This window comes from Danio aesculapii, chromosome 22, assembly GCF_903798145.1.
Source record: "Danio aesculapii chromosome 22, fDanAes4.1, whole genome shotgun sequence".
Lineage (NCBI taxonomy): Eukaryota > Metazoa > Chordata > Actinopteri > Cypriniformes > Danionidae > Danio > Danio aesculapii.
Window position 1 is genome coordinate 4,009,601 of NC_079456.1, and position 12,741 is coordinate 4,022,341.

General features: G+C 40.8%; 1 protein-coding gene across 1 annotated transcript in view; it reads left to right on the forward strand.

The window, feature by feature from the left end:
- LOC130216564 (uncharacterized) overlaps positions 1 to 11,266 on the forward strand; it is a 37,197-nt gene extending 25,931 nt beyond the window's left edge. The window contains exons 16-21 of the mRNA XM_056448458.1: positions 1,281 to 1,451; positions 3,223 to 3,396; positions 6,694 to 6,894; positions 7,132 to 7,305; positions 7,388 to 7,552; positions 9,137 to 11,266. Coding sequence (XP_056304433.1) covers positions 1,281 to 1,451; positions 3,223 to 3,396; positions 6,694 to 6,894; positions 7,132 to 7,305; positions 7,388 to 7,552; positions 9,137 to 9,170 — 919 coding nt within the window. The 3' untranslated portion in view covers positions 9,171 to 11,266. The remainder of the gene's footprint in view (positions 1 to 1,280; positions 1,452 to 3,222; positions 3,397 to 6,693; positions 6,895 to 7,131; positions 7,306 to 7,387; positions 7,553 to 9,136) is intronic.
- Positions 11,267 to 12,741: the final 1,475 nt, after the last annotated feature.

Below are 12,741 nucleotides of genomic sequence, written 5' to 3' on the forward strand. Positions count from 1 at the left end.
CCTCATCCAAAGTGTGTAGCTTTATCTGAGCCTACGGCCAGATCCTACCCCTGCAGCTGCTCATGCCCAGTACCCACAGTGTTGTCCAGGAATGCCACCCACCCTTGACTTAACCTGGTTGATACAAAGTACGAGCAATGGTTGGTTCTTACAATGAAGGGTTTGGCCCAGCTGACTTGGGAGCAATCTGTCCATTGTCACTTGTTTTCCATGCTGAGACCCACTTCAACACAGATGGACAGGCTAGATAACCTCGGGGTCTGTGCAAATGTGCATTTCTCCCAAGTGAGCCTGCTTGCACAGACTCTGTGTGAAGTCAGGGAGAGCAGGTTTAGCTTGTTGCACTAATCGGCCCAACTGTACCTAGGATTCGAATGCACACTCCTCACGACTATCCTCACTGTCACATTCCCCTGAGGAAGGACTTCCTTTCTCAGGGACAAGGCACCCCCTGGCATCAGTGCCCCCAGATCTCTAGAACATCTACATGGGGTCCATAGACGGGCTCGGCAGACTTAGGTGACCTACAGCCTGTGGTGGTTTACACCATCACTCAGGTTAGAGACCCGTTTATGAAGCACGCCTATGCCCTCAAGCAGAGTCTATTCATTAAATGGTGCACTTTTCTTGAGAAGAGCCCCAATCTCCTTCATACAGGAGAAATTGGACTGGAGGCTGTCATGGACAGACAGAAGGTTTATGTGCTGCCAGCTATGATCATCATGATGCGGTAGCTCCTGAGAGGTGCAAGTCAGCTGAATCCGGCCTGCCTACCTCTTATGCCCTCTTGGGATCTCTTGGTAGTCCTTACGGGACTACCGAGGGATCCATTTGGCCACTCAACTCAGTTTAATTTAGAATTCTGTCATTTAAGTCAGCTCTGTTGGTTGTGCTGGCCTGGACTAAGAGGGTCGGGATTTGGAAGCATTTTCGGTCAGCGAATCATGCCTAGAATCATGCTGGGGGTGAGAGGGTGGCACTGGTTTGAGTCCCAGAAGGCATTTCTGGGTCAGGTGGGTTTCCTCCAGGTGCTCCGGTTTCCATCACAGTCCAAAGGCATGCAGTATAGGTGAATGTGAGAGTGTATGCCAGAGTAGTTGGTGGTTCTTTCCACTATGGCCACCCCTGATAAATAAGGGACTAAGCTGAAGGATTGTGAATGAGTGTCATTTGTAACAATGTTGTATCTAAGATGCTAAACAAATGACGTAACACTGAAATAACCAAAACCTTACCCAAACCATAGATCTGAGTCATTGCCTTTCTCTTTCTGTCCTCAGTCTGTGGAGGTGTACGATTACAGCAAAAGGGAGTGTCATCCTGACTTCAGCTCTGAAATCTGTTGTGTCACACCTGAGAGAACTGCACCTGAGCTGGAATAATCTGAGAGACTCTGGAGCAAACCTCAGTGATTTCCTGAAGAACCCAGAATGCACAGTGGATAAACTACAGTTAGTATTACAGTTACTTGCAGTGCGATTACATTTTAAGGCTGAAAATATGAAGGTTGATAAATGAGACAAGTGAGAACAGACTACAACCTAAAATCAACACCACTAACTATTTTCTCAAGTAAATGTGTCATATTATAGCGCTAATTGTAACAACTTTCAACAGTTCTAACGTTGAGGGTGAGGAGGAGTCTGGGTTGGCTTTACAGAGGCTTGTGACTTTTATTCATCAATCAATCAATCAATCAATCAATCAATCAATCAATCAATCAATCAATCAATCAATCAATCAATCAACCTTTATTTTATATAGCACCTTACTACAACCTAGGTTGACCAAAGTGCTTTACATTCATAACTTTAATGCTGCGTTCACACCAGACATGGATGAATAACCAAGCACAAGTGATTTACATGTTATGTCAAGGCAAAGATGCGGCCCAATTCACGTGAATGAGGAGGAGCGAATGATGCGAATTGCGCGATTCGCACAATTGAGTGTTTGGTGCATTTGACGTGTGAATCACGCGCATCGCTTGAGTTAGACAATCTGAACTTCAGTGGACATTCGTGCCATGTTAACCAATTAGGAGCTTGCTCTGTATGACATAGCGCCTTTTATTGGTATCTCGAGGGAAAATCGCCCAGCTGAAACCGGACAACAGTTCATCAAACTCGACTCGGCTCAGTCTGAAGCACCGATGAAAACATCCAGGTACAGTTTCTGGAGGAGTTGATGAACTCACAGAACTGGTGCACCTCTGAAAGGAACTAGTGGACGTATGCTGTGTTCACGCTAGACGCGGTACGTGCTGATAAATTGCGATATTCGTGCATAAATAGACGCGTTAACATTGAGTTTACTCGCTTCATTCGCGCATCAAACCCGCTTCATTTGTGCGTCAAATTCACTGAGCAATAGACGCAGATTCATGTCATGGGCGGGGCTTCTGTCTGCCTGGTGACTCTAACTTCATTGCTAAATGGCTAGCATGGATTTTATTGAGAGAGTAGCTGTGTTTATGTGCTTTAGGAGGACTGAAAAACAGCGTCGATTCGTTTGGAACCATGTCTGAGTCCACTAGATCCATTCAGAGGTGCACCCAGTTCTGTGAGTTCATCAACTTCTCCAGAACCTGTACCTGGATGCTGGAAGCTTTCAGCGGTGCTTCTGACTGAGCCGAGCCCAGTTTGATGAGCTGTTGTCCGATGTCGGCAGGAGGATTTTCCCCTGGGACACCAACAACAGCAAGTTCCTGATTGGTTAATGTGGCGCGAATGTCAGCTGAAGTTCAGATTTTTAAACTCAAGCGATTTGCGCAAAACACGCTAAAGGAGCTTCAATCGCGCAAAACGCTCAACTCGTGCCGCTTCATTCGCGCCGCAGGATATCTATTCGCGTCTTTGCATTGACTTAACATGTAAATCACTTGTGCTTGATGCTTCTTCCGCGTCTGGTGTGAATGCAGGATTAGACACGGTGCCGAATGTATATAGGCCGTTTTTCGAAGGACGCTTAAAATGTTCACGCATCTATTTATGTGTGAATAGCACGATTTATACTACCTCAGGTGGGAACACAGCATAAAAAGTGCTTCACTCTTTATAAATCCACAATAGCAACTTAAACTCTTTTATTTCTTGGTCACAGTCACGGACATGAGAAATTGACCCATTTCCTCCTCTCTGCTGCAGACCCCACTAGACCATGACCCCCTCAACACATTGACATTTCAATATTCAATGTTGTCTTTTCTCCTTCTGTCTTCAGTGTGTGTGGATGCAGTATTACAGAGGAACAGTGTGTCATTCTGACTTCAGCTCTGAATTCAAACCCATCACACCTGAGAGAGCTGAACCTGAGCTGGAATAATCTGGGAGACTCTGGAGTGAAAAACCTCAGTGATTTCCTGATGAACCCACAATGCAGACTGGAGAAACTACAGTTAGTATCACTTTACACCACAGCACAGTCAGATTAAAGAGTGATTATATATGAACTATGTTACACTTTAAAACATTAAACAATAAAAGATTGCTCCATAAAACATTTAAAAGAGCTACACTTGTTCAGATTTTATTATTTCCCACACACTGTGAATTATATTTGTAAATAATGTAATTTTCTTTGCAATTGTTGAACATCTGGGAGATTTTAGAGGTAGTGCCCTTACTATCATCACCTAAAACACAAGTGTCAAATCTAATTCCTTGAGGGCCGCAGATCTGCACAGTTTATTTCCAACTCTGCTTTAACAAACTTACCTGTAGGTTTCAAACAAGCCTGAAGGACTTAACTCAACCCAGGCTCATTCTGAGAACGTAGTCCCCGGGACGTTTCTGGAGGCCGCGAAATACGTAGCCGGGGGTACGTACGGCTGCATTTCATTTTTTTAAGCGAACTCTGCGGTGCGGTGTGACGCCGTTCCCTTCGGCGGTTGCCGGCCGGCCAGCCGGCCGCTCGCCTCCGTGTGGAGGGCTTTCCCGCTGCAACCAGTTTGTCCGGTTAGCTCTTCGTGTACTTTGGCGGACTCGAGGCGCAGAGAGGGGCTGACCACGACGACGACGACCGGGTTCGAGTCCGAGGAAGAGCGGTTCCAGAAATCAGGTAAGAAAACAAAAACAAAATCCAAAAAATGAAGCGAACAAGTTCGTCACAGGGTGAGAATGTGGTCAAAATCCGAAAACGTGGTAAAAATCAGACGAGGGCTTTTCTTTTTCTGGACGGCTTTTGTAAATCGTCGTTGGTTGGGTTTAGGGATGGAGGAGGGTGGGTCAGCCCGCCGATTTGCCGGTCGCACGGTCAATCATTCTGTCATCCAGGCAGACAGGCGGAAGGTCGTTCGACAGCGGCCTCTAGCGGGTTTACGCGAGAACGGCGCGGGAAAAAGCACGCACAGCGGCCTCTCACTTGCGAAAACAAAAACTGCAAAAATACATACCTCCCGGGACGTATTTCGCGGACTCCAGAAATGTCCCCGGGACTACATTCTCAGAATGAGCCTGGGTTGACTTAACTAGTTTGATCAGGTGTGTTTAATTAAGGTTGCAACTAAACTATGCAGAGCTGCGGCCCTCCAGGAACTGTATTTGACACCTGTGACTTAAAAAAAACAAACAAAGGAAAGTTACATAAGTATTTTGGAGTATTTACACTAGTGTTTCCGGTTAAACTAGTTTTATTTGGTCACACTTTATTTTGATGGAGCGTTTGTTGAATTTAAGTTACATGCCAACTAATTCTCTGTAGGTTATAAGAGGACTGTTAGGTTAGGGTTAGTGTAAGTTGACATGTACTTGACTGAAGTTTCTTATAGTCATTTCAATGTCTGTTGAAGCAGCAGTATACTCAAATACTCAAAGTAATACTCAAATGGACCATCAAAATAAAGAGTTACCCTTTATTCTTCACCCAGTGTATGCGACTGATGTTTACTGACTTCACTTTTGAAATATATATATATAAATATATAAGACCTACAATTCTGTTTAATGCTAATCAAATTGAGCTTACGCATGCCCTATTTTTTCCAGAAATAACGAGGAGCATTATTTCAAACACAGCATTTTTTCTTGATATTTTCTTTGTTACGGTTCTAAAATTTCAGAAATGCAACACTATTTTGGTAAATATCATTTTACTTTTTGTTCATTTCAAGTTGGTTCACACTGTAACGCAACTCTCAGGTATATAAATGTACATAAAATACAATAGAAGTCACAGCACCAGGCCCATACTTACATGTGTAAGAAAACACACTGTGTTATATTATATTCATATTGTAAAGGTCAAATGTGTTGTGCGGCTCAAATTTTATTTGGTGGCGATTAAAGTGGCTCTTTTGGTGACAAAAGTAGCCGACCCCTGGTTTAATCATATCATTTGTTTTCCCTCTGTGTGTGAGCATATTTTCCAATTCGTTTCCATACATTTTGGGTTATCCTCAATGAGCATACGGTACAGCAGGATAAAAACCTTAGAGTCTCTTTTACTAGTCTTTAAAGGGCACATAGTTTACCTCTTTTTATGATTTAATAACAACATTATGGTTGTTCTGAGTGTGCCAGTTTAGGTTCAGTTTAAAACACAATTCAGATTTGTTTATTATAATGTGTTCAATAGTGTCATGTTGGGGGCGTGTCCACAGCTCACTGATTTATGGGTGTGTTGCTTCACATGTAGATTAGTTTCGGCTTCCTGCCAACGTAACAAGGGGGCGGGGCCATGAGCTCACCCGCTCTGTGTTTGGGCAGACTGAGAGAAGGAGCAGGAGTGAGAGGATCAGCAATCAGTCGTACATATACTACTCGGACACAGACCAAGCAGAGAGTACAAAATCATTTGTGTCTTTGTACAGTTTTACAGCCAACTGTGTGCTAGTTTCAAGTGCCGAGCTTGTACACTGAGACTAATAACCACGCACACTGAATTAACTTTGACTGAGGCACCGGATGCGTCTCTCGAAGCTGCAACACGGCACACCAGACACTCTCTGTGGCGCGGCAGAAACATGAAGTGTCCTGAATCGTCGCGCTACGCGTTTTAGAATTCTAAACATAGGTTTCTATCAGGGTACATACAACGGTGCCCAGCTGCCAACTTGAAGCGCCGTTGTGTGTACCCTGATAGAAACCGATGTTTAGAATTCTAAAACGCATGCTAGTTAAGATCACAGGGAGCTTCTGGGATCACGAGAAATGCAAACGGCTGAAGTATAAGGTAGACTCAATGAGAAGTACACATGTTTGCAAACCTACCTAAAGATACAACCAATAATTCTGATTAGAGCGATAATGTGGAGAATATTGATCTTGTGTTGAGCCCAATGAGCCTTGCATCTAAAAATAGAGCTAGCGTGTTCCTTTAGTGATATCGCTTCGACTCACGCTGAAAATGGCAGACGTGAATCAACAAACTGAGGATATGATGACGCGCCTGTCAATCAATACTGGTGGGCGGGGGGACCGCTCTCTTACGTAAAGTTGCGGTCGATCTGAAAACCGCTCCAATTGGTCCATTTGTTAAATTGAAAAAAAAAGCACTGGGTGTGCTTATATCACGCCAATATGACGGTCTATACACCATACATGCACATATGTCTGTCCAAACAGCTTGAAAAGTAGATTTTTTTTACCATAGGTGCCCTTTAAATGTTGTTTACTAAGAGTTTAGTAACTCTTTTCTTGATTGACTTAAACAACGGCATTGTAAATAAGTCATTCTTTATCTTTCGGTCTTCAGTGTGTGTGGATGCAGCATTACAGTGGAACAGTGTGTCATTCTGACTTCAGCTCTGAAATCAAACCCATCACACCTGAGAGAGCTGAACCTGAGCAATAACAATCTTAAGGACAGCGGAGAGAAAGATGGGAATGAAAACACAGGAGTGAAAAAACTATGCAAAGTACTAGAGGACTCACACTGTGAACTGGAGATACTGAGGTGAGAAACACGAGTAACACTTTACAATGTACATGAGTGTCCTTGCACTAATATGTAAACTAAGCGTTACAGTAATGTACGGTTAACGAGTTAAGGCATGAGTTAATCATGAGCTAACTTTACAACATGAGTGAAAAATGGCTACCTTAATTATTTGCTAGTGCATGTTTGTTAATTAATGCACTACTTTAGTTAAGTAACTTTTAAAAGTAAAAGAGTTTCTTACTTATCTTGTAGGTTGAGTTACTGTTTTTTGACAGATGAAAGTTGTTCTGCTGTGGCTTTGGCTCTGAGATCAAACCCATCACACTTGAGAGAACTGAACCTGAGTGAGAATCAGATAGAGAACACGGGATTGAATCACTTGTGTGACATACTGAAGAATTCACAATGCAAACTGGAGAGACTGAGGTGAGGAACATCACACTTAAAATCCTTGTCATTACCTTTATTTACAATTACTTCTAATGAATCTGTTTTTCTGCCCTATTAGTGTCAGTTACTGTGGCATTACGGACGTTTCTTTTTTAACTCAGTCTTTGAGAAAGGCGAAAAAAGTGCTGCAGTTTTTAAAAGAGCTTGATCTGAGATTTAATAGCATTAAAGACTCGCAGCAGCAGCTCATTGACGTGGTTCAACACTCAAACTGCAAACTCAGGTGAGTAAACACCCTAGAATTCCTCTGATGTGTGAAATAAACCCCCTTAAACTACTTGTGAAGCTATCATTGTCTTATTATGACACAACAAATAATGTTAGTAATAATAAAAGACAGATGAAGTACATATACATACTTTTAATTCAAGAGTTCCCACTTAGATATGCTTGGCGTATAAAGCTGGTTTGGCATGCTGTCCCGGGAGAGAACCCTGAGCTCGGAGATCTTTGAGCCCAGGGCTCCCGCCCGGTCGATAAGCATATCAGGGGATCCGAGATCAGGTAGGTCTCGAGAGTTCCCCCTTTTGAAAAGGGAGGAAAGGAGGAGAGAAGGGGTGGAAGGGGGGATTCTTCCAAATGAAGATAAAACATTAGGGAGAAAATGATCCATTTATAGTAAACTAGGATCGCTCTGATTGGATTATTACTGATTACAGATGAGTGGCCAGACGTGCTCAATCATATCACGTGCTCCTCTCGAATTTGGTTTATGAAACTTCACTTAATCAGATAAGTAAAAGATAGCTATTTGACTTAAAGGGGACCTTTTAAGCTCCTTTTATACATGATGTAAAATAACTGATGTGCCTAAAGCAGGCATGTCCAAACTCGGTCCTGGAGGGCCGGTGTCCTGCATAGTTTAGCTCCAACCCCAATCAGACCCACCTGGGATAGCTAATCAAGCTCTTACTAGGCTTTATAGAAACATCCTTGCAGGTGTGTTGAGGCAAGTTGAAGCTAAAATCTGCAGGACATCGGCCCTCCAGGACCGAGTTTGGACACCCCTGGCCTAAAGTGTTCATGTGAAGTTTCATTCAGCAGTGAAGTTTACAGGCATCTGTAGCTCCGCCCACTTTTAAAAAGAGCACAATCTCATTTGAATTTAAAGCGACAGTCACCAAAACGCCACAATTTGGCTGGAAGGGTCAGTTTCAGCTCAAAATACCACACAAATAATGTTCTATAACTCTGAAACTGTGAAAAATTGTGGCGTTTTGGTGACTGTCGCTTTAAATTCAAATGAGAGCTCTTTTCAAAAGAGGGCGGAGCTACAGATGCCTGTGTGTCAGCATAGTGGCAGATTCAAAACTCTAATGATGGACAGCTGCTTCTCACTCAGGGTTGTTTATGCTAATGAGGGAGCGATAGTCCTAGTGGGCGGGGTTTTCTCCCTCTGATGACGCGTACAAATGGAGAATGTCATTCAAAGTGTTTCTGCAGACTGTTTTTATCAAGTCTGATAATAAAAAATAGATTTAATACATGTTTACTATTAGAAGCTGCTTATATTCACACACTGCTGACACACAGGTGTGTTTAAACAGCTTATAAAAGTGACTTTTGCGTAACACGCCTCCTTTAACTAAAAAAAGACCCTCATACTGTATAAAACGTTTAATTATAAGGCAACTTGCCGCACAGATTTTTTGAGTTGACTCAACTTTTAACCTATGTGCTGCACTTGACTCGATTTGAGTTGTTTGTATTCATTTGTACATTAGTTTAATGTGTTACACATCGTTTCTTTTATGAAATTAAAATTAAAACAGGCATCAATGACAATGTTCTTATTTGATTTTTGCAGCATAGACACACGAGGAGACAAAAGGCATTCGTGAGCGGATTATGTGCTGGTTTTAATCCAGATATTGTGATTGTCATTATCAGGTGAGGATCATCACAGGACCTTCACTATAGTGTAGTATCTACAGGAAGAAAGAACACCTTAGATGATACAAACGTAAACATTTATTAAACATTAAAATCTGTGTTAGTAGCAGTTTTAAAACTTTAAGAATTTTTGGACAATTTACTGTGTCAGGATTTCTATATATAGACGTTAAAGTATTATGTTTTTATTTCTCCCTTACACTGATCCTAATTGTGGAGTTTTGGTGACTGTCGCTTTAAATTCAAATGAGGGCTCTTTTCAAAAGAGGGCGGAGCTACAGATGCCTGTGTGTCAGCTCAGATTCAAAACTCTAATGATGGACAGCTGCTTCTCACTCAGGGCTGTTTATGCTAATGAAGGAGCGATAGTCCTAGTGGGCGGGGTTTTCTCCCTCTGATGATGCGTACAAATGGAGAATGTCAATCAAAGTGTTTCTGCAGACTGTTTTTATCAAGTCTGATAATAAAAAATAGATTTAATACATGTTTACAATTAGAAGCTGCTTATATTCACACACTGCTGACACACAGCTGTGTTTAAACCCCTTATACAAGTGATTTTTGCGTAATAGGCCCCCTTTAACAAAAAAAAGACCCTCATACTGTATAAAACGTTTAATTGTAAGCCAACTTGTTGCACAGATTTTTTTGAGTTGACTCAACTTTTAACCCAAGTACTACACTGTGTTAGTAGCAGTTTTAACTCTAAGAACTTTAGGACAACTTACTGTGTCAGGATTTCTACATTTAGGGATCCAAGCATGGAAGGTTAAAGTATTGTTATTATATTTCTCCCTTACACTGATCCTAATAGTGGGATTTTGGTGACTGTCGCTTTAAATTCAAATGAGATTGTGCTCTTTTCAAAAGAGGGCGGAGCTACAGATGCCTGTGTGTCAGCATAGTGGCAGATTCAAAACTCTAATGATGGACAGCTGCTTCTCACTCAGGGCTGTTTATGCTAATGAGGGAGCGATAGTCCTAGTGGGCGGGGTTTTCTCCCTCTGATGATGCGTACAAATGGAGAATGTCAATCAAAGTGTTTCCGCAGACTGTTTTTATCAAGTCTGATAATAAAAAATAGATTTAATACATGTTTACTATTAGAAGCTGCTTATATTCACACACTGCTGACACACAGCTGCGTTTAAACCCCTTATAAAAGTGACTTTTGCGTAACAGGCCCCCTTTAACTAAACAAAGACCCTCATACTCTATAAAACGTTTAATTGTAAGCCAACAGATTTTTTTGAGTTGACTCAACTTTTAACCTAAGTACTGCACTGTGTTAGTAGCAGTTTTAAAACTTTAAGAACTTTAGGACAACTTACTGTGTCAGGATTTCTACATTTAGGGATCCAAGCACGGAAGGTTAAAGTATTATTATTATATTTCTCCCTTACACTGATCCTAATTGTGGGATTTTGGTGACTGTTGCTTTAAATTCAAATGAGATTGTGCTCTTTTCAAAAGAGGGCGGAGCTATAAATGACTGCGTGTCAGCATAGTGGCAGATTCAAAAACAAGACTAAGGTCCTATGCTAATGTGCTTTATGCACAGCGAGAGTTTTAAAGCCAACGATGAACTTCAGGGAGAACGTGCAAACTTCACGCAGAAATGAAAACTGACCCAGCCGGGACTCAAACCAGTGACCTTCTTGCTTTAAGGTGACAGTGCTAACCACTGAGCCACCGCCTTCATATCTTCATAATTTTAATAAATATACATGGCTTTAATATTCTTTATGAATTTATATTTTACTCATTTATTTTGTGGCTACGCATCAACATCATTTAACCTGGATACAATTAATCATAAATGGATAAATCACCACAACCCTTGTGTAATCATATTTGTCTTTGCCTTATGATTGAATTGTTCACATACTGTAATGTGCTTTTGTTCTCCGTGTTAGTGCTGTGGGTTAGTAATTTCTTGCACTGTTAAAATGCATCAGTTTGTACTGTATTTCAGTTTATTAATCTAATTCGGACTATCTGTTTCCAATTTGTAAGTGAAACTCAATTAACAAATTAAAGCTGATTAAATCAATGGTCTTGTTTTGTGTTTAATTTAAACGGATTATTCTGAACACCCCAACCGTTCAATTACATTTTACATTACAGAGCAAGGAAATTTGCACAGTATGTCTGATAATATTTTTTCTTCTGGAGAAAGTCTTATTTGATTTATTTCGGCTAGAATAAAAGCAGTTTTTAATTTTTTTAACTCCATTTTAAAGTCAAAATTATTAGCTCCCTCGATTGTCTCCAGAACAAACCACTGTTATATAATAACTTGCCTAATTACCCTAACTTTACCCTAATTAACCTAGTTAAGCCTTTAAATGTCACTGTAAACAGAAAAGAGAAATAAATACATACATACACACGCACGCACGCACACGCACGCACACACACACACACACATATATTGTAATGATTACTTTATAATACACTCAAATGTTTGCTGTTTGCTACTTATTTAAACTCAGCTGAAACAACACAGCTCTTGAGTTTTTTTTAAATTCAATCCACTTAAATTTGTGAAAATTTATAAGTTAACTTAATTCCTTCATGTTGTCCCAACACTAATTAATTGTGTGGAAGCCGGCATTTATTTTTACAATGTAACAACAACCAGCAATAGTGTGTCAAAGTGACTTGTCCTGTTTGCAAACTTTGACAGGGCTTATATCACAAGACAACATCACCATCGTGTGGTCATTTTATGGAAGAGCATGTAAAGCAGAGATAATTACTGTTTTAGCGATTTTACTAAAATAATGATACTATAATAGATGTTTTTACTCAAACATTGCATATTTACTTATGAATAATAAGTAGTAACTAAAATACACAGATTGGTAATACGTTTGACAGCTTTACATCTCACAGAGTTGGCATGCATGTTATTTGGCAGGAAGTAAATTGTATGTCAATATTCATGTAAGTAGTTAAACTTGTATAATTAAATATAATATTAAGTTATTTATAGGTTAAATATAAATAATAATATGCAGCTATGGAAAACATGAAGCAGCCACTTGAGTTTTTATGTATTTATGATTTTTGTTTTGTGTTTGAGTTTGTTATGAATGCATTGATCCAATTAAAATAAAAAAAGGTGTCATATAGAGCATATCCCTGCTGAAAAAACAGCTTATAGCCTATGCTGATTGGCTGGTTTTAGCTGGTCGACCAGACTGGTTTTAGAGGGGTTTTGGTTTCCAGCCATTTCCACTCTGGAAAATGACCAGTTAAAGCCAACTTGACCAGGACATAGCTGGTTTTTGCTGGGCTCCCAAGCTGGTTTTAGCTGGTAATCTCCCAGCCTGACCAGCTAAGACTATGAAAAGTAGCTAAAGCCTGCCTGAGAAGTAGCTAAACGTTGGCAGATGACGTCACACGCTAATTCGCATATCAGTGACGTCATCACATAGTATCTGACAAGCGTAAGCCCGTCGTTCCTACTGAAAAAACTAGCTTAAACCAGCCTAGGCTGGTTGGCTGGTTTAA